At 32.6% G+C, this 26,358-nt stretch overlaps 1 protein-coding gene across 7 annotated transcripts in view; it reads left to right on the plus strand.

Moving 5' to 3' along the window:
• LOC115887091 (sodium/hydrogen exchanger 3) overlaps nucleotides 1-26,358 on the plus strand; it is a 146,089-nt gene that overhangs the window by 63,473 nt on the left and 56,258 nt on the right. For all 7 annotated transcript variants that reach the window (XM_030906411.1, XM_030906412.1, XM_030906414.1 and 4 more), the window contains exon 5: nucleotides 17,635-17,852. In XM_030906411.1, coding sequence (XP_030762271.1) covers nucleotides 17,635-17,852 — 218 coding nt within the window. The remainder of the gene's footprint in view (nucleotides 1-17,634; nucleotides 17,853-26,358) is intronic.

The following is a 26,358-nucleotide window of genomic DNA, read 5'->3' on the forward strand; positions in this document are numbered from 1 at the left end:
CTGTGTTTGTTAAAAATTATACCACAGTAGCCAGATTTAATAGAACAAATTTTTCTCATGGAGGTACTATGATAATGTCTTTAAACAACGACTTTTCCGAGGTAACTAGGTACAATGATTTGTTATCTGAAAAAGTATTCGAATTTTCCATTGTCCACCATAATGCTTCTGACCTTTACATTATTTGTATTTATAGAACACCTGACTCTGACGTGCAATTATTCTGTCATAATCTACTAAGCTTGCTTGAGTCCCTCCCCTTGAAAAGCAAACTAATTTTGTGTGGTGATCTTAATATTGACTTTCTTGGTGTATGTGCTGCTCAGGAGTTTCTTCGGTCCATTTTTGATTCTTTTGGAATGGCCATGCATGTAGGCTCACCTACCAGAATATCCAATACCAGTTCTAGTACTATAGACTATGTTGTATCATCTTTTGATCCTAACTCCATCGCCTGCAACGTCTTTAGCTCGGGTCTCTCTGATCATGAAGCAGTTTTGACTGAATTTTCGATAAAGTCCAAAATCAAAAATGCCCCTCGTAAATTATGTCGTATTTTTTCAGAAAAGAATGCTCAAAAGTTCTGTCTGTTTCTAAGGAGCTTAACTTGTCAGTGGCTAGAACTGCTTATTATGCACTTTTTGAGTCGCACCTCAGGTATGCCCTTCCATTCTGGGGTACGTGTTGTGCGACTCAATTTGACCGCATTTTCAAGCTCCAGAAGAGAGCTGTTCGATATTCACTAGGACTAAACAGCAGAACTCATTGCCGGGACTTTTTTAAGGAATTAAGAATATTGACTCTTCCTTCCTTATTTATATTTCAATCCATTTGCCTAATACGTAAACATGTATCAGCTTCTCAAGAAAGGCCATCTCACACTTATCCACTCAGGAACGCGGAGCAAGATCTTTATCTACCTACCCCACGCTCAGAGTTAGTTAAAAGTTCAATATTATACAACTCGAAAAAAATGCACAATCACCTGCCATTTGAAATCAAATCCATAACATCATTTTTTTCATTTCGCAAAGCATTGAACTTTTATTTACTAGACAAGGCTTTCTACGCCGTAAATGAATTATATTTGAATTGAAAATCGAATTTGATCTTGAAAACACTGGTCTAATGTTTGCTATTGCTATATTTACTAATGACATCGAAATTAATTTATTTAGAGGTCATTGATATTTTGCTATAAACTGGCTAAATATTTTTGAATATTATTGAATTGAATTATGAAAAATGAAAATTTTTGTTCTTTGACATTGTAAACATTTATAAATGTTTATTTTAACAATAAGACTGACAATATTATTTATATAATGTTTTGTATTATCTTTTGTTTGTTTGTTTGTGTACCTTGTTTTTTTCTACTTTGTTTGTTAGTTTACCTTTGTCTACAAATTGAAAAATTTTTTGACAATAAAGGCATTTATTTATTTATTTATATTTATTTATTTACGTCACGCGCTGACTAGCGCTCCACAGTGCAGCGGATGGTTATTCTAGCGGGACAAAATCTCAAGAGCAATGTTTGGGACTTAAAATCTAAGAACGTTGCAACTATATGGTTAAATTTATTTATTTATTAACAACTTAATTTATTAATAAATAAATACAAGATAATAAAACTATGATATTATTCGTACATGACACACAAAAACCGTATTGTAAACTATTGCCAAATACATAAAATTATGATATCAAAAAACTCACAATGTTTGTGAAATTGTAAGACGCCCCCTAGCGTCTACGTTCAAAAGTTTATTATTATTGTTTATATGGTACAATATAGAGTAAGAAACGCTCTTTTAAACGATCCCTCGCTTGTTGGATTCTGATCATCCAGCCCAGAGTTATTAATATTTAAATAAAAATAGATCTAATCTTCCCCCACCACTTTATTTTGGTAGATACGGGAAAATGGCTTGAACAGAAAATATTCAAAATATACTGAAGATTATGAAGCTGTTATTTATAGTACACCTTACCTAGGCAAAATTGTGTAAAAACTCCATTTTCTTATTTTTTGTTGCAGTTGCGCCCCCTAACGGTCGTTCTACAAACTTTAAAATAATTTCCAGCAATTTCCCATAGCCTCTTTAGTTATAAATTTTAATTCCGCAGCCCCTACAGCTAATACTTTCCGAGATACAGCCGAGAGCTACAGACATACATACATACCGCCATTACTCGCTGACGAGTATTTGACACGCATCAGAAGATGGTCACGCAAGGCGTTTTCTTTCATGAGCTTTTCTGTGACTGAAAAGCCCGATACGTGATGTTATCTGTCTACCGCACTCCAGACATTCAAAAATCTCATCGCTTTGTTGCCTCTTTACTTTTTGGTTGTCGCTCTTAACTGACTTTACAATTTTTCTCCATTCCGTTCTATTGTGAGCTGCCTCTTTCCACTCATTCTGCTTGTTAATTCCCTTTAAGTTATCGTGGAAAATATCCTTGAACCTTTTGAGTTGTCCACCCGGCCTCCTCTTACCGTCTACAAGCTCACCGTAAAGCAGAGATTTTGGTATGCGGTTTTCTTGCATTCTGCATACGTGACCAGCCCATCTTAAGCGGGACTTTGTAATCATGACTCCAATACTCTCGCAGTTAGCTTTTTCAAGGATTGATACGTTTGAGACGTGATGGAACCATTTTATTCTTAAGAGTTGTCTAAGATGTCTCTGTTGCAACTTGTTTAATGCGTCCATGTGTCGGCGGTACGGCACCCAAGTTTCGCTTCCATATAACATGGAGCTTTCGCTTCCATATAACATGCCGAGAGCTATTCTTAGTGGGACACCCTGTACGATCGTATCCCTTTCTGCGAGGTCCTTGCAGCTTGGACAAACTTTTTTATAAGGATTGCCCATTCTCGCGTCATGTTCACCAATAGGACAGTGTCCCATACCTCCGTTAACCTGGCGATATCCTGACGCAAATTATATGTGTATCTTGTAAGACGGTCGACAAGATATACAGGGTTGTTCATCACATACGACACGGAGTATTGTAGCTAAACGATTAGATTTTTACAAATTGTAAGTTTTGGGTTCATTGAAGGACTATTAGAGCTACAATTTAAAAATATTTTACAAGATACAGAGTATCCCATATAAATTAAAAATACCTATAAGTTGTATTTTTTTAAATCGATCACCCTGTATATTATTACATTTTTACTTTCTACGATTAAAATAAAGGTAAATTTGATTAAGGTTTATCACACTTAAACCTTACCGTTTTTGAAATATTTTCAATTTTGTGAAATTGCAGTAAAAATTTTAAGGCTTCATTTCTCCAAGGGTATCAAAGTTTTTAACACTAAATATTTACTGAAGTTTATTTATTGATCAGTTATTGTGTTGCATAAGTATAGTTATTGTGTTGCAATAATAAAAATAATTTTACCTCAAACAGAGTGTCTAAGAATTTATTTTAAATAACTTCTAGTTTTAAACGGCAATAACTTGTTTAATTTAAATGGAACACGGCGTATATTTTAGGAGAATCAGATGCACAATTTAATTGTCTATGAAATTGTATTATGCAATTTTTTACCTATCCCGTCAAGTTTTCGTGGAAAATGAATTTTCTTATAATTTAGACCTCCTTTATCAATATAGCCATGGAATATTGACATTTTAGATTGTTTTTAAAGCAACAAATGTATAAAATGTACAGGTGTTAAAAACGATAATATTACTAAGATAACTGTTTAAATCTTTATAAAAGAGTATACCATTAATTAAATATACCACCATTATTTCCGCCCAAATATTAATTAATTACATACTTGTTGTTGTGTTAGTTAAAAAGTTGTTGTGTTAGTTAAAAAAATTATTCTAAAATACACGTGGATTTGAAATCAATATTATAATAAGTTATGAAAATAAACGTCTTTGTTATAAATAATTATTAGTCAAAAAATAAAATAAATTTTTTAAGGTGTTAATTTTTACCAGACGGTGTAATACACACAAAATTCAGTTTTTTAGTATTTGGAATTCAATTATTGTTAATCAACGTACACAGTCAATTAATGCAATTTGAATACTGGAATCATATTAATTGGGGTCATAGACTTAAAATAAAATAAACTGATAAAATAAAATAGACTGAGCATCTCATTCATAAATAGCTGGAACATGCGGTCAGACAATATCTTGTTATCGTTGTGTTATTGTTTTAGGTTATAACGAGTGCGACACGAGCGATAGATAGGTAGTCTCTGTTGTAACGGTCGTTCCCTGACGATTCTGCCGAGAAACACAACACTGTCTTTCGTTTCTCAAGTACACCTGAACTCTCCGTCTCATAGCCGGGTAATTTTTTTATTTTAATGAAGCTATAATTAAATTAAAAATATATCGTATTTAAACTTTTTTATATTTTATTAAGATTTAGGACAGGTTTTTTAAATAAAAGTTTAGAAAAAACGTCTTAATAAAAATAATAAAATACACGTTATAGAAGAAATTTTATAATCGAAATTATGTAATTTTTGAAATTAATAATAAATTATTAATTTTAGTCAAACATTTACAACCCCTAATATTAATCAAAACAGGATCTATTCCACAGATATAATAGAATCGGCGACAGGGAGAGAAAAAAAATATGATTGTTGTAATGTTTTTTCTGGTTAAGTGATGTCTTATGTAAATTAGAGAAAACATAAATCTGTTCCATTAAAGCAAGGAAGATGATAGGAAGTGGATAAAATGAATACTACATTTATTTAACTCGGTACTGTCTTTATTATACCGGATGCGTCCCAAAAGTGGCTCATCCCCATAATTTTTTTATATTTTCAAATAAAAAAACAAGATTTAGCATGTTAGTATATGACATAAATTAGGATTGATTGACGCATTCAATTGTTTTTGGTCACTTCCTGTTTCACCGGAAATGACTATAACTTTTAATTTTTAAACGGTACCCTCGGTATATTTCTACTTTATTCGATAGAAAATGACACTCTGAATAGAATGACATATAATATGTCAACTTTTGACATTTTCGCATATGGTTTAATTGTAATTGTAACACGCGGTTCATAACGACAATTTGACTCGAAATACCAAGTGTGTGGTATCAATATATTCATAAAAAATGCTTTTTCCAAATATGCTAATGAGTCACCCTTGTTCCATTTGAAAAAATTGACATATGTATGATTAAAAATACGATTTGTACATCTTTTAACCGGCCTAGACAAGACACGAAACCTATTAGACGATCAAAACTATTTTTCCAAGGCTCCTTGATTAAAACTTAGTGTTTTTAACAACACCATGGCACCCTGGATTGAAATTTAAAATAGGATATGTTTTTAAGCGACAATGTCAAAAGTTGACATATGATATGTCATTCTATTCAGAGTGTCATTTTTTATCGAATAAAGTAGCAATATACCGAGGGTGCCTTTAAAAAATCAAAAGATGTAATCATTTCGGTGAAACAGGAAGAGACCAAAAACAATTGAATACGTCAATAAATCCTAATTTATGTCATATACCTACTAACATACAAATCTGTTTTTTTTATCTGAAAAAATAAAAAAGTTATAGGGGTGAGCCACTTTTGAGACGATCCGGTATATTAAAAAATATTGTTTCATAATGTAATATCATTTTAAAATTCTTGTATGTTATTTTAGATTCTGAAGATAATTTTAGAATAAACCGGAATATATTTTTAATAAAAACATTATTAATTATTAACAGGGTTATAATTATGATTTTGTTACAATGTAAGTAAGTAAATAATGTAATGTAAGAGAAAAAATTCAGATTTTACATTTTACTAATATATTATCTAAATAAGCGCCTTTCTACAACAACGCCACTGACTCCCAATGGGTAAATTGAGAGTTGCCTACCGGTCAAAAGTCGTTTCAAGACTTAAATGGATTATTTAAGTCAAATTTCTTGCAAATTTGGCACTGGCGAACCATATTTTATAGTTTTTGAACAGAAAAAGTCAATAAAATAAACACTTAAGGACTACAAGCTAAGAAAATGCGTTAATACAGCCGGGGAGATAGCGGCAACAAAGCTTTACCGCACACGTGCGACACGTACTACAAGGTAATAAATGAATGATTAGGCTCCCTCGCCTCTAATCGGTGTTGTCATATTGTAAAGAACTTATCCTTATTAAACAGTATCCCACTTATAATTTAAGAGTATAAGGACTATTTAATACATCTATGGAATATTAAAACCTACTTTATTAAACTGTAGTATTAATATCTCAATATATGTGTATAACAAGAAAAAAATATTGATAATATTAAAGACGTGACAACATAGGCTCGATGAGGAAGGCTCGGTCGACTGTACTCAGAAGTAAACATGTGTACAAAAAAGGTTGTTTGTCCGCGTTGAGATGTAAATAGTGTAGTCTATATTTTATTTTAAGTCTATGATTGGGGTCCTCTTTAACAAATATTTAAACAGTTTTATTTTAATGAGTTTTATACGTTTGACGTTTAGCTACAATACTCCGTGTCGTATGTGGTGAACAACCCTGTATAAATTCTGATTTTTTAAAGTCGTATTTCGGCCAAGCTTTCCTGACTCTTCCTCAGATCCTGGTTTAAAAACTCTAATTATTATTAAGTTAAAAAGTCAAAATATAACAATAACTTTTGATACTTCTATTTTGATGTAGTAGGTAATACTGTTAGTTTCTTATGTTATTAATCTATTTATCTGACTTTTTTGAAAATTATTTTTTCAATACTTTCTAGTTATTTTTTCGTTGTCATCTTTTTCCACTAAGGCATATAAAAAAGTCTCGTAGCACTATAAAGATATATATTTTACAATTATTTACAAAAATGACGTATACAGTGTGAGTCTTAAATACGCGCAAATATTTTTGGGGGTGATATATTTCCAAGCCTACGAGTTTTTTTTACAAAAAAATGCTGAAAATCGTGCATTTTCTTTTGAAATCTCCTGTATATTTTAGAAAACATTTTTGAAATTGCCTGTTCACCAAGCCAAGTTTTCCAAGGTAAGGTTTCTTAATCTCTGATATTACAATGGTTACGGCATTAAAAGGGATGCAAATACAGAACACATCAGATGGCTCCCAAAACTGTTTTAAAATAAATATTTTTTTTTAATTTTCAAACTTACATAACTCTACATAACGTTATTTTGAACTTATTTGAAAAACGGTAAAGAGAAAATATGTTTCTTTTATCGAAATCTGTCAGCCCTGAAAATATTTGCACTTATTTAAGACTCCTCCTGTATGAAAAGTGGCTTTAAGTAATATAAAAATAAATACTTAGTAATTAACTTCCAATATACAACACAAGAATGACACATAATATGACACATAACATTTTTATATAAATGTAAAAATAAATACTCAATAATCGTGATTAAATATATTTATACACGAGCACAAAGTATGATTGGTAACTTTTAGTCGTCCTTGCAATATCTTATCGGGATAAACTTCATAGAAAATCTCCAAAATCAATTTTTTCGATCTGACATGTTTGCACTTCTCATCCGAACTGTCACAACATCCTGATTGGCCACATCGATGTAAAACCACAAATTCTGGACTGTACTAAAAATAATTCAAATAAATTAATTTTGAAAAAAAATGCTAAATTTACACATTGATTATATTAAACATACTTCCGGTAAACTCGTAATAAATAGGAAATGCAAAATATAAAAAAATAATCTTGTCAAAAACACTTTGAGTATGCTTTGAAACTTATAATATAACTACATATAAGTGTTTTGGTTTAATATAAGTGTTGTATGTTATATACGTCAAGTAAAAATTGAGAAACAGGGAAGTCAAAGCTGTCTTACAAGGATGAATAATATATTATTACGTTCCTTTAGTTCAACTTACAGAAAGAGCATAACGCATTTCTTGAGAAGTGCTGCCTTCTAACAGCTCTGCTACAGCTATCGCTCTAGGTTGTGGTTGTTCACAAGGAAATATATCCACTGCCTCTTGAACTAAGCCATAAGGTACCACATTCACTATATTCTTGCTTAAAATAAAATATTTAACAGTTATCAATAAGTAAGCAATAACTTTTTGTAAACGAATCATTATTCTGATGAGATAATACTGAAAAAGTCTTTTACGTTTAAAGTATGTTAGGAAATAAACTATGGTTCTTGTTCTACATTCTATATTTATAAGCGCCTATAGGTATGATATTGCGTTGTATGTGAAGCACAGAAATCCATACAACTTTAGGCACTCTCTATTGATATGAAAAAATATAGATATAATCATTAGATTTAAAAATTGATGATATGTTTTATATTTTCGACATATAATCATCCAGCACGAATTTTTACTTCTTTAAATGTCATTTTTGGCACACACTGTATATTATATGTGACTTATTTTGGTATAGTATGAAGTTAAAGAGTAAATTATCTGACTAAAAATGTCCTGTTATTTATAGATTTTATCAGTCTACTCTCTAATGATATTAAATATCATCAGAAAACAAATTTTGGTTTCTTAATACCGATTTTAGGTAGGAATAGCTGATCTATATCTTTTAAGGTTTATGAGATCTTAAGTCACGTTTCTTAAACTGCAGTGTAAAATTAGATGTAAACTTTGGTAAGTATCATAAAAATTCGCAATTTCGGGTTTTCACAGGAGGATTTAGTACATAAAGAGGTAATTTTTTGGTATTAATTTGAGTAAAGAATTAATAACAATATCTCAGTTAATGACAATTAATAACATAAATAATTAATTAATAACAACATTATCTCAAAGAAAAAGGCAGATTATATAGACGTTGGAGGTCAAGCCAGGACAATAATTGTTATCTTCAGTTTCGTAATTTGCGTTTCAGTATTAAACAAAAAATCCGAATTGAGTATATTAGTTATATCTGTGAAACTTAAGTTTCACTAACAGCTAATCCGAAAAAAATCTGGAGTTATATCAAGGACAAGAATTACAAGTCTCGTTAACCAGGAAATATGTTTAAAAATTCAAAATTACTGGATTCCCCCCTGTCATAGTGGATGAGTTTGGAATGTTTTTCAACAGTGTTTATGTCGCCACTGATAACGCAATATCCGAAGTCAATAGTCCTTAACAATTTTGTACTCTGATGCTGGTTAACGAGGACGATATGCTTGCAGTTTCAGATAATGTTTCATCCTCGGTTTCATCATTCCTAGTAAAGGATTGTGCACAGGTCCTGGTGAAACCATTACTGTACATATTTAACTTGTCGATTAAAACACACTCGTTTCCTGTGCTTTGGAAACGGTCCAAAGTCTGCCCCGTTTTTAAATCCGGCAACATAAACGACATAGAAAACTATCGACCAATATCGATTATATGTAACTTTGCTAAGGTTTTTTAATCGTGTATATACACACAACTATTCTTTAAAGTAAAACATCTTATCTTACCAACACAGCACGGTTTTTATTGTCACGGATCAACTGAATCTAATCTTGTTTCCCTTCTTCATTATGTCTATGGATCATTATCCAATAGATATCAAGTTGATGCACGGACCTTCTAAAACTATTTGATGGACTGGATTACAATATTATCCTCACTAAAATGTCCCAATTCGGATTTAGTTCCTCACTGCATGTGTTTTGAGTCCTATGACCTATGTCCTGTGACCATCTAGTGGTGCACCCTAAGAGAGCATTCTCCATTAATATTTGCTATCTTCATCAGCGGTATTGTAACTGATATAAGCTATGAAGCCTTTCTGTTCGCAGATGACCTAAAACTGTTTACGACGTTTCGAAGACTGTGTAAGACTGCAATAAGATGTTGACACACCAAGCAAACCAAACTAAGCTAAACAACAGTCTATTCATAAATTGTCATAAATGTAATAAACTAGGTATTGCTTTAAACAAAAATCATATTAACTTTCAAAATAAAATCGATAATCATATACTAGTTGACAGTATGGTCATAAAATACTTGGGTATCTATGTTAACATAATGACAGTAAACTTTTTTTTGATGTTCATATAGATCGGACGATTAAATCTGCTTTGAGATCATTGGGCTTTTTAATAAGAACAACCAAAAATTTTATAACCCTCAGTGTCACATGACCCTGTATGCGGCACTTGTCAAATGTCAAATCGAAGTTGATGTACGCTTCCGTTGCTTGGACGTCTATTTACGCCACACAAACTGTGTAATGGCGCAATTGAAGCGGCACAACTGTTACAGAATATTAGTTTCTTATATTCTCTCTTAGATTTAATATTTGCCATAAAAATGTATTTCATCTTACTGTTCCACGGACCAACTTATCCACAAAAGCGCCATTGTATCAAGCTTGATCATACTATAATACTCTTATACTATCTTCCGATGAATTAGATATGATTAACATTTCTGCAGCAAGTTTCAAAAATAAAATTAAGCGGTTGCTGTCTGGGACATCTCAGTGAGATCTTAGATCTATACAGCTTCTTAGCTAAACTGTTGCCACCATTACAAAATCGATCAACTGGTTTTTGGCGTATTATTATATATTTTGGCGGTTAGTACTTGGTAATTTGTTTAAAAGCAAATTTTCTTTGTTTAAATTATTTACTATTTATTTCTTTATTATTTATATTTGTCTATTAATTGGGTTCCTATAATCCTGTCAGACAATAAAGAAGTTATTATTAAAAAGTTATTATTAAAACACAAAAATTAAAAGATATTATGAGTGTCGATACACACCGCAATTTTGAATATTTGACATTGTAACGATTTTTTTAAAAAAAATTAAAATAAAAACTATGGCAATAGCATAACTGTTATTTTATATGGCTTTACTGGAGAAACCGAAATATGTATAGGGAGATGATAAATATGATGATTGAGCAATATTATAAGAAAAATATATAAATAAACTTATTTTTATAACCCCATATGATATTCAGTCAGTTATTTTAAACAGGTCGAATATATTAATTGTTGGAAATATTAATTTTATCATTATTCAAGATCACGTTAATAACCGTAAATGACCCTGTATTATAAAAAATGTCTATACCTCTGTGGCGGATTCATCTCTCCAAAAAAATTCTATGGGTATTTCGCCACTGTAAAAAATCTTGGAAATAAAATAGTTATTTTGTGTAAACACTGCTGCGTTAATCCAAAGGAGACTAATTGTCAGCAGTGCGGTTTACTAATAAACATTTTTTTTTCAAACGTCACAAAATTTTTGTGACGAGATTGACAATATAAAAAAGTCATTTTAACGTCTAGGCATAAAAGTGAAGCACTTTTACGCCTAGGCGCAAAAGTACGAAAATATATAATTAAACTGACATAAAGTGTCAAATTCAACGTATCCATAGTTTCTCGATATACAAGGTATTACTTTTAATTTTTTTATATTATTTGGAACGTTTCAAATTCTTAAAAAAATAGCATGTTCTACTCGGAGTAAAAATGACTTTTGTAGCTCGCCTGTATGTCAAACGTACAGCCTCGCCATAAAAAGTGTAATTTTTACTCCTAATAAAACAATATACTATTGCCTAACAGTAAAAAAAATGCTTAACATTTTGGGAAGTATATTTCTTCCTGTCGGCGTCGTCGGAAGCAAAAAACACAAAGAACAAAGAAAAAAAACTATTTAAAATATATAAATGCAACTATTCGAGAACACAATTACTTAATAAGGTAAAACCAAAAAGCTTCAAACTTTCTATATGATTATTTTTTAATTTGTTTTTAATTTTTACGTATATTATGTTTATTTATGTTATGTTCTTTAAAATCAAAGAAGCGATTGCCATACATTAGTAATATCTATAGATGCATGAGCAATAAGTACATTTATTTTTATTAGATTGTATTAAAAAAGCCTCTTTTATTTTTTTTTAGAGGTTATCGTGTTTTTCATTATAATTTTTGTGTTTAAAATCTACTCTGGGCCTTGTGTCCCATGAATGCTGACAAATCTTAGATATGTGAAAATCGTCCTTGCATAAATAATCTTTATGTTTATAATAATTCAAAAAGTTAAGGGTCTAAATGTTTCACCAATATGAAATTTATCACATTCACCTCGTATTTTGTATCTTACATGTTCTATTTGTTGTCCAGTGTTCATTGGTTTAGTGTGTGTTAAAACGGATCTAAGAGTATTTTGTGTTTTGAAGGATGTTCGTATGTTATATTGCTTTCGTATGTTATATTATTTGAAACGCCTCGTATGTATGGAATTGTAAGTTATATATATATTGTGTATTATTATCATCGTGTATACTCTGTTTATGATTTGGGGTATAATTACTTACTAGTGAAAAGTTATTCTATTATTTTTTCATGTTTCTATTCTGGAATCTGGAAAGTATCGCAAACTGTACAACTAACTCAGATTGGCAATAATCTCACTGTAATTTTATATGTGTAATTGTAATAATATCTTTTCAGATTTGTGAATTTGAAAATTACAAAATAAATACAGTTTGCAAAAAAAAATTATAATTTATCAATATAAACTGACAAAAATGTGTTTTAAAGTGGTTACAAACTATTATCTTTGGTACGGGTAGAAAATAAAGTAGATATATTATTTAATACCTTTTCTAATTTTCTGTATTCTTAAAATATTCAAACTGTTCTAAGAGGAAACGGTACTTCAACTTTAAACAAAGCAGCCTTACCTTGGGGATATTACACAAAGGACCGTCAAAGCAAAAATGAAAACGAAATATATTTAACAAACGGATGCCGAAAATGGGAAGCTAAATGGAGGAACGCTCGTACACATTTATGAGAATGGAATGTAGGTCAGGAAAAATAGAGGGGCAGTTTTTTCAGCGCCAGCCAGACATTTACATGGTAATGGAACAGCCTTAACAACAATAACTCCTACAGGAAAAAATAAAGCGTTTTATTGAAATATTCTTTGTAACAGGAAATATTATTAAAAGTTAAAAAATATGATAAAGATCAAGGATGTTATTTGCATTTTCTTCTTTAACAGAAAATAAATTATTGAAACAAATGATTGATTTTCATCAGAATTACCATACAAAATACTGGACCTGAATAAAAAAATTATAAGCAATATATAAGTAAAATAATAAAATATTTATACTTTGCATATTTGAAGTGAAACTTCTTACTGTTAAATTGAAGTATTTGAAGGATATATATTTTTAGGAATGCTTTTTATAAACTTCAAAAAAAATAGAAATAATATAAAACCGTATACTATTCTAGCTTTCTGATTTTATAATGTTTTTTTTTTAATTTTTGTTAAAAAAAACTATAATCCTATTACCCGGATGGATAGCCCTGGCGGCTGTGGTCATTAAATCAAAATATTACTACATCTATATCTCTGACTACTACTAACTGCTACTAACTAACAATTTGTTTTGTGTGGTTTTTGATCTGTTTTTGTTTTAATGTTTTGTTTATTATTCATGTTGGGGATTTACTTCTAAATTAATGCTAACCGTTAGGCAACCAGTAAACTCATAGAATATGTATTTCTTTTGCATAATCAAAATTTTCACTCTAAATTTTACACAATCAAATTGTCACTCTAAATTGCTGTCTTTTTTAGACAGATGTCACTTGTCTTGTCATTATTCAATTTATTATTCAAAATCTCATAATGTTGTTAGCAAAAGTTTCATCTTAAAATTAAATTTTAATCAATCACAATTGTTTATCTCCATCATTTACCGGATTCATAATACAGAAATTACAGTTCAACTACAAACAATTTATTATTTATAGTGATTTACACTAATTTTATTAAAATATACGGTTATTCTCGTTGATTATTGGTTTGAAATAAATATGACAGTGTCCTCCAATGAAAATACGAGTTACTAACTATAAATCCTAATTGTGAGCTGGCAAATGATCTAAATGATTTACCTAAACCGTACTTAGTAGAAGCTACAAACCTATCGATAAAAATGTGCATGAAAATTTACTTACCTAGCACACAACCAGGCCAATGTTACCCATCAAGGTTGGTACAGTATCAAGTTTATTATAGTGATTTTCTTAGCTGCGTTTGGCACATCTTATTTTTTATCGGGTAGATCACGAGAGAGCTGGGTTAAATTGTTTTAGAAAGGGGTAGATGTGGCAACACTGCCGCTATCACTTTTCCTCTCGCTAGCTCGCGCATCACGGCCGTCAGTCAAGGCCGTGTGTCACAGTCTCAGATGGTCTAGAGGCATTATTATGGCCCAAGTGACTTAGAACAAAGCTACTTCTGATACTAAAGAGAAACAGTCTTAAGACCATTATAGAAAATTTAACACAGCACTAGAAATCCTCACACAATACAGAATTCCTCACACAATACTACAACTCTATCCTCTACAGAAAATCTAAATAGTTGAGGATGCGGAATGTAGATTTTGTATTGAAGATGACGAGTCAACAATACATGTAGTTTGTAAATTCAATGAACGAGTTTAGACTAAAACATATAGATGGCAGAGCTCTGGAATAATAGACATAAAAAGACATCAGGCCAGAAAGAATATGCTCTTTTGTATAGGAACCATGTTGTGATTTTGAAAAAAAATGAAAATTTAGAATTTTTATGAAAATTCCACACCTGTAATTATTAACCAATCAAAACGTGTTTTTTGGCAAATCACCATGACAACGGATAAATTTTAGTGAATTTTTTTTCCTTGGCACCCAACAGCGAATTATACTGGAAATTTTTTGACGTTTATAATGACAGAATATCTTTTTGAAACTCTGGTTTTTATTTATTTACATGATAATTTTGATACATTTTAATTACAAAGCTGAGATGTTTTCTATATTCTTTGGACACCTCTTTTCTTCTTAATGACGAAAATATAGTACTTGGAATGGACTGAATTAAATGTCTATGTCTAATGAAATATATATAATATTTAGACACTATTTTATTCACCTTTTTTCCATTTAGCACCTTGAATTTTGAGTAGTTTAGATGCAAATATTCGTGAACAATTCGAAACAAATTTTCTTTCTTCAGGTAGGAGCCACAATCTTCTATTAATGCGGGTAAATAAGTCATCGCACGATGATTGATCATTACATCAGACAATTTCAGGCATATTTTGCATGTAGTATGATTTTTAAACTGAATCATTTTTAAAACAAAGAATTTTGTTGCTTTTTCAAGCTGCACAATATTCTTTACTACAACAAAACGCGAGTTTTTCTGATATTTTGAACTGTCAAAATACGATGATCACAGCCTTTTATGATTGACGCTTGCTGACGCTGCGCGCTTGTTATGAATTCCATACCAATAAAGCTTTTATGAAAAGTTAATAAAAATGCTAAAAAAGCAATTTTCTACCACCTGAAGTTACTCAAAACTTATGTAAAATTAAAGAATATATTGTGTTGTGTCTTGAGATGGTATTTTCGTGCAACTACAACGAGTAGAAGTCAACAATTTAAAGGTCTAAATTGCTACCAAAACTGTGACGCGCTGTAAATCTGTTCATGCAGCGTTCCGAAAAGCCTTTTAAATTATGATTTTCTACCACTTGTAGTAAGCCCAAGTAACTATAAAATAAGAGAATATAATATTTTAGGTCCTAAAATGGCACTTTTGAGCTACTACAATCAGTAGAAATCAACAGTTTATAGGCTAAGAATCCATTGGGGACAAGACAAACTGAATCTGTTCATGTATATATCTATAGAACTAATAAAATTTTCATTTCCTACCACTTGTAGTAGTGTAATGTTGTATTTTAATGCAACTACAAAGAGTAGAAATTAAGAATTATCGCAGGCTTGTAATCTATACCTAGGATGATCACGAAACTTCGACCCAATCTAAATTTGTTCATGAACTATTGTATTTGAAAATCAAATAGAGTTTCTAGCAGTTAAAAAATAACAAATAAAATAAGTTTTTTATTTAAATTTAAGTAGTGGTTACAATAAGTAGATAATAATCTCGATAATAATAAATCTAATTATTTATATTATTTTGACTATTGTAGTTATTGTTTATATGAAAAACGCAATTATTTTAAACTATTGTAGGATTGGCAGGTTGAATGGAAGTAGTTGCTTGTTCTTGATCAAGAGATTCTTGAATTCTTTTTGTAGAAGTTGAAGCAGACCTCATTGCGTCAATTATTTCCTGACGATGGCCCGAATCTATTTGCAGATATGGTTTTATGGAATAGTTGCTACCATGGCCTGTTATTTTAATTAATTGCTGTTCTCCAGTTCCCGTTTAGGCTAAAGTTGAAACAACAGTGGCCCTTGCAGAATGATTTGTTATCTTGATCTTGTTGACATCGATTCCAATCAATGATGCCGCCGATTTGAACCAGGAAGGTATTGTATTTTGTCCAGCCGGGCTGTTCTTGTAGCAGCCTTTGGAATTGGGGTGCTGCCAGTTTGGATTTGGAGTTAAAAATAAACGGTTCGTTTTGATGAGATGGCCTCGCTTGCTTGTTAGTTTTTTGAACAGTCTAACTGGGCATATTTCTTTATTGATTGTATTCGGTACTAGCCATTTACTGTCAGACATTTTTATTGAACCGTTTCAATGCGGCCTGTTAGTTCCCCTTGATTGTCAATTTCCTCCACAAAATATTCTATTGTTGCTGCCGCTCCTTCATTTCCTCTCCAGTCCAATTCATGAGCAGTAATGTGAAAGAACTTTCTTTGCAATCCTTCCGGAGTATTTTCATCCCAAAGCTCCATAATCTTTGTCAACTCGTCTGCTGATAATGCGGATGAACTTGCCTTTCTCTTGGTTGGATCCGTTTGTAGCTTCCGACGTTAGCATTTTTTGCAGCTCTTGCGTTTACAAATTCTATGTCAGAGAATGGATTAAATTTGCGATTATACCTTTCGAAAAAATATTCCTGCAACTGCCTGGCTGTGGAGTACCATAAAACTTTGATAACACTCTCCTTGTAGTCTTCAGAGTTCTTTTTTCGCATGTTGAACCCATAGTCTTCAAGAATAAGCGGTATATCCGCTCTCTTGAAATCATACGATCTTTCTGCGCAAAAGTTTGTAAACTACTTCCATACTCTTGACTTCGATTTCCTAGTATTCGCGGCTGTCAACTGCTTAGCCTCCTGGCGAATATTTTCTTTGCTTTCTTGACCGAAGCAAAACATTTTTTGAAGTCGTGCTTGACAGCTTCAAAACTGAAATAGTTTTTAGGTTTGGATGGCACTTAGTTGCCAAAGTAACTAAATAATCAAGTCGACCAAAAATCGAAAAATACATTTTAATTATTTGATTTTCAAACACAATTTGGTGTGGAATTTTCTTACCAAATACCACACGAGGTCCAATTAAATCGGGAAATTTTTTCGAGCTCATGAATATTTTGAAAATTATCCCGAGTCGAAGACGAGAAATAATTTGACCTCCAGTGGTATTACTAGTGCAATTTTTTTGGAAAATTTTGTTAGTTTTTAGTTAAAAAACATATCTTCATAATATGGCAGCATAGGTAGTAGGTTCGATTTATAAGAAAGAAAACCATGAAAAGATCCATCGGTTTTCAAAATTTAAGCGAAAAATATTTTTTTTTATATCTTCAAAGTAAAATATCTTCTTATATATTAGTTTTTTCAATTGTTTCAGGATAACGTTTTGCGGCATCACCATGAAAAACTACGTCGAGGCCAACATTTCACACAAATCACACACGACGATCAAGTACGCCATGAAAATGTTGAGCAGCTCGTCGGAAACGATCATTTTTATGTTTTTGGGTGTTGCGACTGTGAATAAAAGCCACGACTGGAACACCTGGTTCGTCATTTTAACGATACTGTTCTGTTCTGTGTACAGAGCCATTGGTAAGTCGATAAAGCTGAGATTAATAGCATTTAATGGAAAAAAGATAACATTTGAGCATTAATGAGAGATTATATTTGATTCGTATTGTTTTTATATCGTCATTTAGTTGATGGATAAAAATGTTCCTTTTGGCTTATTTCTTTAAGGTAAAAAAAAGAAGAAAGAAATTTGAACTAAATTTAATCTAATACCGTTGATTGGTATATACGCAACCTAATGAGCGAATTCGTGACAAGTATTTGGTATATCGGATTTGATTTCTCCTTACGTATCAGGTGCTGTACAGTGGAGACACCAATCGTTTTGCTGTCAACGTATAAAACACTTATTTTCTCTAACTCGGCCAACGAAGGCATATCGAAGACGGTGTAGTTCTGAAAGCGACAGTGTTTCCATATTAAAATGTGCCATATCTGTAATATGTTTGACGAAAATATCTTTGGCTGAAAAATCTACGTTTATGTATTGAAAATTTATTCGTGTTAAGCTTAATTTTCATGCATCCGTTGTCCGACGATACGATGAGACGATATTAATTTTATTGGTTGAATTTAAAAGCTTGGTTAATCGTTTCTAACTAATCGAAGTTTTAAATTCAACCAATAAAATTAATATCGTATCATCGTATCGTCGGATAACGGATGCATGAAAATCAAGCTTTAACCATAGAATAAACAACAAAAATTAAAATTATTTTACAGGTACTAAATATGTCGTATGATCGAAAAAAGTCGTTTAGTTGGCTTGCATCTTTTTATATTTGAATATGCTATTTTTCCACTATTTCTATCCGCTGAACTTCTCTACTTTAATGTCTAGTCCTAGTATGTCATTGATTAGCAATCTTAACATAACTTATTAAAAATGGGCTTAGAGCGTAACAATTGCGGAAGATGGTGAAGTTCCCAACCTTAATTAATTTAATTACAACCGTAATCTATTTAAAATTTAATTTTCTGTATAATTTTTTTTCCGTGAACTTTTCCTATCATTTAGTAGTTATTCTGCTATTGGGAGCGGAAACAAATCCAATAAATCACCCAACATTAAAATCGGTCCAACTCGTCCAACCGTCCTTATACTCGTAGTTGTAAGTATTAAGTTATAAGTATTAAGTATTTTTATTGTACAGTATGGTCGAAAAGAAAAACAACGTCTGGTTGTCTTGGAAATGAACATCGATGACATTCTCTATATAATTTTACATATTATAATGATAGGGATATTCATTTCATAGCCATCGCTGACGCCGTTTTTTTTTCGATCATGTGGTATTACTAGCCCAACTTTGTTTTATATGTATTTAGATATGATGACCTATGTATTTCATACTTTTTGGATTATACAAGAAATTCTAAAAAAAATTATGTAGAATGTAGAATGTAGAATGTTTAGGAGGGGAGTTAATCACCGCGACCTTATAGATCTATTGTGTGTCCCCTTTCTTGAGTTATAACTCATCATACAGTCTCAGGGTTTTAACAAAAGGCAGTATCTGAGACGGATCCACAGAGGCCAGCTCTCCATCCTCGACATCAGACGTACCAAGGTTCATGGCACGAATGGTCGTCGTCTCGACGCACTCAGTGATAAGGTGTTCTGGTGTTTCCCCATTTTCCCCACAAAATCTGCATTCGCCGTTGTTTCTCAGTTTCAGCCTACTGAGGTGTTCGTTGAGGAGACAGTGTCCTGTTAGAAACCCCGTGACAATCCGAAGATTGTTTTTAATTAAATCAAGGAAAACCTTTGATTTTTCTCGGTCATAAGTTCTGAGGAACTTTTTCGAGTGTCTTAGACCGTTGGAGGACACCCATTCCAAGTTACGGATGGAGTCTTCCAGATTCTTCAGTTTCGCTTTCAGTTGGTTCCCGTTTGGAAAACAGAACGGTTCTGGTCCAGTTAGTGGAGTGTACGCTCCTTTTCTAGCTAGATCATTTGCTTTTTCATTGCCTTCTATCCCTTGGTGAGCAGGCACCCAGAGTAGGAGGACTTTATTTTCTTTGCCTAATTTGTTGAGCTTCTCTAGGCATTCTTTGACCAACTTCGAATTGATGGTTACTGAGTTGATCGCGTTAAGTGCTGCTTGACTATCGGATAGGATGGCAATTTCCTGTTTTCGATAGTTCCTATCTAAGATAAATTGTACGCATCTTTCGATAGCGCAAATTTCTGCCTGAAGGATACTGGGGTACGTGCCCATTGGTTCGGAGTATTCAGTTTTCGGCCCAAATACTCCTATCCTTGTCCCTGCTTTAGTTTTGGAAGCATCAGTATACCACGTGATGGTATGGTCTTTTATATGCTGAGTAAGCGTTTCTTTCTTCCAATCCTTTTTATTACTCAATAATCGGTGTTTCTCAAAGTTGTAAATTCTTGGTATGTCATCCACTGGGAGTTGGAGAAGTGGAATTTTCTTTTTGAGGGTGTTCCAAGCCCCTGACCTGAAAATTCTCCCAGTACTGTTTCCGTCAGTAACCATTCTAATCATTGTCGCATTGGCACAACTACCGACGACAATATGCAGTGGTGTTAGGTCTAGAATGACCTCCATTGCTGCTGTTGGACATGTTCTCATGGCACCTGTGATGCAGATACATGCCAGTCTCTTTACTTTGCACAGGTTTTGCCTTGCTGTACGTTGCTCTAGTTTTGTATACCAAGCAACTGCTCCATAAGTAATCATGGGTCTTACTATCATGGTAATACAACCAGCGCAAAATGTTAGGGGCGCAGCCCCACCTATTTCCCCCCAGTCTTCTGCATATCAGAGAGTCTTTGTGGCTTTGCTAGTAATGTTCTTAATATGCCTGTTCCAGAGAAGTTTACTATCCAGGGTTATTCCCAGATATTTCACTTCCAGCGATGGCAGTATTTCCTTTCCATCTAGATACATTCTTTTCAAGTTTTTCAAACTTCGCTTTCTGGTGAATGGCACTACTGCTGTTTTATCTGAGTTAATACTCAGCCCGACAGTCCTGCACCATCTCTCAGCGATGCGGAGTCCTCTTTGGATAATATCACACAGGGTGCCTTCATGTTTCCCCCGTGCAATGATGACTATGTCATCTGCATACCATATGCAGTGTATTCCCGCTAGAGTTAATTCTTCCATTAGTTCATCCACTACCAAGCTCCACAGTAGGGGGGAGGTCACTCCACCTTGTGGAGTTCCTTGCGTTGTTTTAACAACTACAGTTTTGGTACAACTGCTGTTCGTGTTGAGAGCATTTCCCAAAACCAGCGAATTATCGTACTGTTCACCCCTCTTGTTTCAAGAGATCGCTTGACCACGTTGTGAGGTATATTGTCAAATGTACCTCACTGCAATGTCCAAGAAGGCACAAAGTGTTGTTTCTTTGCTATCCAGGCTTGCCTGTATTAGCTCAGTTAACTGGTACAGAGCAGTTTCTGTGGATCTGCCCGCTCTATATGCATGCTGACTATGGTGCAGTGGTTTAACCTGTAGATGATTTACTCTAATATGGTTGTCCACTACTTTCTCCATCGTTTTTAATATGAACGATGTGAGACTAATAGGTCTAAATGATTTGGGGTTAGCCCAGTCAGTTTTGCCTATTTTGGGTTGGTATATATCCCATCGCTAAGCTGCTTCTTGTAATGTTTAATAGATGGAGTGTAGCTATTTCCTGACCCTTCTTTAGAAGGGCAGGAAAAATCCCATCTATTCCTGCTGTTTAAATTATGTAAAAAAATACTTTATTTAAATTTAACTGCTTGTCAAACATGACAAATGGGAAGTAGAAAATAATAGCTTTGTTCGAAAGGCAGTCAGAAGTAGTACGAGTATACAACGCAACGGTCCGACGCATATGCATGAAGCTTAAAGCGTTTGCAAAGAGCAAAATTAGTGATTTCTAACTAAAGATACAGTTTTTGCAGAATAAATATTTATAGTTCTTAACTGATTTACAATCGTTAGAATAGTCCGCGTACTAGTAATTTTTTTTTTTTTTAATTTTGGTCATGTACATTTTTGATTACGAATTGACGCACGAGCAAAAAGAATACATTTTCCTATCACCATGAATAAAACAATTAAACGTTGCAAAAGTATTTTATATTTTTTGAAACATCTTGAACCTTGGTGCTATATTTGAACTGTTCTAGACTAGGAACAATTTTTATATCAGAATTGCTTAATTCAGACTTAATGAAATTTAATAAGACAAGAATAACTTATGACAAGACAAGACAAATATTTATTTTATTTACAATTCAATCAAAGGTTAATTGTCACATCATTTTGGGACTTACCAGTTAAAATTTGATTTCGATTGATCGTTCGCAGAAGTATAATCGGGTAATAAGGCTTGAGACCAGTTGGAAACCAACAATCCGTAGAAACAACATAACGTAAAGGCAACCGGTTGGATATTTCGCTGCGCGAACAAAGTTAAAAAAAAAAACAAAAAAAAACAACGCTTTATTGTACAAAAAGCCAAAACAGCTTCATCGACAAAGCAAAACAAAAAAAGCACAAAAACAAATATACAAATAATACAAAAAATTTTATACAATACAAATCAATTAAAAAAAAAAATTTACGTCATAAAATTACAAATAAAACATATATGGACATTGCAGAACACAGGCGTATCTAGAAAATTTTACAAAAGGAAAACTGTAAATGGATAAAATCATGTTATAATAACATAAAATCAAGAGTTATAAAATATTAAATACTAGACCTTTAACCAGTGTGTGAGATGATCAAAATATTAAAATTAAAATTCTAAATTGTTCATGATTAAACATCAACAAAAAAGTCGTTTACCGCATATAGGGCTCTCTCCAGTAAGTATGATTTCAGATATTTGCGAAATGCGGGAAAGAATGAAAGTGACTTGATATTCGAAGGCAAATGATTGTACATTTTCTTGGCATTGTACAGTATTGAGCCCTTAACTAGTTCTGAGCTCGGGGTTGGCAGATAAATATCGTGCTCCGCATTCCTAAGTGGATAGTTGTGAGAAGGCTTTTCCGGAATAGAGAATATGTGCTTGCGGATTAAGCAAACGGATTCAAAAACGAATAAGGAAGGAAGAGTCAGTATTTTGAAATTTTTAAAGAAATTCTGGCAGTGAGTTCTACTGTTTAGTCCCAATAAGTATCGAACTGCTCTCTTTTGAAGTTTGAATATACGATCAAATTTTGTCGCGCAGCAAGTACCCCAGAATGGAAGGGCATAACGAAGATGCGACTCAAAAAGGGCATAATAGACCATTCTAGAGGTTGATGAGGTTGATGAGTTTTCCTTAGACACTGATCTTAGCGCAAAACAGGCAGAGCTTAGTTTCTTTGATAAGGCTTCGATGTGCAAGTCCCATTTTAAAGAGTTGTCCACAACAAGTCCTAAGAATCTCACAGAGTCCACGACGTCAATAGTGGTGTTATTAAGTACAAAAGGTTGTATAGTACTTTTATATGACAAAACTTTAGTTTTTGAAAGGTTGAGGCATAGAAGATTAGAATCGCACCAAGATTTAATGGTGCGTAAGTCACTGGATATAGTATCATATAGTGCCGTAACATCTGGGCCGCTCCAAGTGAAACTAGTATCGTCCGCAAAGAGGCAGATTTTACCGCTAATGTCTAGATTTGCAATGTCGTTGATGAACACCAGAAATAAAATAGGGCCAAGTACTGAACCCTGAGGGACACCACATTCTATAGGCTTACAAGAAGACATAGACGTATCAATTCTCACAAGCTGCCTTCTGTTGCCAAGATACGACTTAAGCCAAAAAACATTAATTTAAAATTTTCTTGACATTGATATATTTTCTATAAGTTATTATCAGGTATTATTACGTTATTATATAATAACAATGTTACTCTGAATGTGGTAGACAATAATGATTCAGTATGGAAACTAAAAGAATTTCGGACTTCCATTGTCTTTATTTGTTGATATCAAGTTTCAATTTGATTATTAAGTGTATACTAAACTAATTTATAAAACTATAGAGCTTTTATACCACAGCCAGACATTCACCCGTGAAGGAGTTGGGTGCAATCAACCATGAGGTTGCCCAGGTAGAATGCCTGTATATTGGTGCGTTTTATCAGTGGTTGGCCACATCGTAGATATTTCCGTACTAGGATTTTTAAAAATATTGTTATTGTTTACAATAAAAACGGCTTCTTTAAATTTACGTTTTTACCAGTGAGGTTTTCTGCGGACAACCCGAGCTTCTGACCACTTTATATTGTGCTGTTCTGACCAAACATGGTCCGCAATATCTGACTATATTGTTTCACCTTTTTATACATGTTTTTTTGTTTTCGCTAAGCCGTACATTTAGAGAACGTTTAGTCTCTCCAATATACGACTTATCGCATTCACAAGGTACCTGGTTGATGCACTCTTTCTCTTGTTTCAATGATTCCTGCTTTGTTTGTGTTAGGCCGCTTCTTAAAGTCGGTCTAGATTTGAAGACAGTTTTAATTTTATACTTTTCATGAACCAATGTGTCAGTTTTAAAATTTGATATAAACTTTTTACTATTCCTTTCTTAGTTCTTTAGAATCGTTTGATTGAAAACTTAAATATTGTCCCGTATGTGCAGTGGAGGTCCTGTATACAGACGTCTCAGTAAATTTTGACCTACTATCTTTCTGACCGAAACGTTGTGGTATTCAAAAACTAAATAAAGACAATGAAAGTCCAAAATTCTTCTAGTTTCAATGATAATTTTATAAGAATTACATTCAGAAAACTATAAAAATGCGACTATTATAAATTGAAATATCTATTTTTGTTGTTTGTATGTTATTCGGCGACAAAACTAAAGGAAAACTTTGTATAAAGTTTTCTAGATACAGCAGTTTTCGAAATATTTTTATGACAACTTTTCCTATTGGTAAAATATTATTTCCTGTAATCGTAAAAACATACCGTATTTTCTTAAAAGATATTGGTGAAATTTTGGTAAACTCTTTTCAACTCTAATGATAAAATACTAAGTAAATAACATGTTTTCTTATTATAAAACAATAAAAACATACCTGATTATTAAAGGCCCAAAGAAAAAATTAATGGTTACTATATAAATTTTTAATATGAACATGTTTAGAAGTTTTCAATATGAAAATATTAAACTTTTGTAATATCAACTAAGTCGTCTATAGTTTGACCTATAGTTTATCACATGCAAATTTTCCAATCATTGAAAAATGTATTCTTTTAAATATCAATAATATAGATCGAATAAAAGGAGAGTCGGACTGATTTGAACTATACCTTATTATATTAGTATTACCCTACATTGCTAGTAAAGTTTTTAAGCATACATCAGTAGTGCTATAGCAACAAGCATAATGGAACAAGGATAATATCATACACGGGTAGTTCGAATGGTAATCAGAAAACTTCGGCAGCATGTTTTACAGGTGATGTATGTCATAAAATGCGTAATTTAGGAGATACAGGGTGTAGACATTTCAGTTTTATCTCGAATAGTTTCAAATAATTTCTGAACTAAGGTCGATATTGGAATCAAAATTGGTGCGTGTGTATATATAAAAGAGATTTATCGAAAAGGATAACGGTACAAAACTCTAGCTTCCGATCGATCATCGAAGTTAAGCGACGTTACATGGTGCGAGTAGACGGATGGGTAGCCGTTTGTAAATCTCAGTTGTGCTGTTCTTCCATGAAAAAAGAGTAAAATCTATTCAGACACTGTGCTCATTTATGCCGGTGCCGGTGTAGAGGCCGAATGAAATTATATGTCTTCTGAATCGATTTAAACATTCACTAAAGGTCTACACGATGTGGCAACCACGTAGCTAGGTTGGACAAATGAACATTTACCACATCGTATAGGAGACACACTTGCCAATAATTGCAATTGAAATCTGTGCAAAATATTCGTTACATTGGAACCATCGTTTGCACCGGCTGCGGGGCTTAAGGTTGATTCTCTCTCTATTCTAACTCTACCGTCCATTTCCATTCCACATCCATTCCATATCCATTCCGTATTTTTTTATTGTATTGGCGCTATATGTAAAGCGGCCCACAAACGGTCAATATTATTGTCCAATAATATTGACCGTTTAGGGCTTACATTGAAAGCTTGCACAATATATTGTGTCAATCAAAAACAGTTTTGATTTTTATTGTGCAATAGTGATTAGGTTATATCGTGTGTGGATAATATTGTACAATAGTTCAGGTATATTTTTGTTTTCTCTGCGTGTTTGTCTCGCTGCTCGGCTCTTTAGATCAGTGGTTTGTCAGCAAATATGGGATCAGAAGCAAAAGAGGAAGAAAGACGATTTATTTTAGAAGTCAACTAAACTTACCATTCTTTGCCAGCTTTATGGAATACAAAAAACAAAGAATATATTAACAGAGATAGAAAAAATGAACAATATGATGAACTACTAGGGAAATATAAGGGAAAATACCCAGACTTATAAAAATACTTGTCGATAAGCAATAGCAGCTTGTTTTTTCTTATCCATGTTAACTAACAA

Source organism: Sitophilus oryzae, unplaced genomic scaffold, assembly GCF_002938485.1.
Source record: "Sitophilus oryzae breed Bouriz unplaced genomic scaffold, Soryzae_2.0 scaffold_551_pilon_pilon, whole genome shotgun sequence".
Classification (NCBI taxonomy): domain Eukaryota; kingdom Metazoa; phylum Arthropoda; class Insecta; order Coleoptera; family Curculionidae; genus Sitophilus; species Sitophilus oryzae.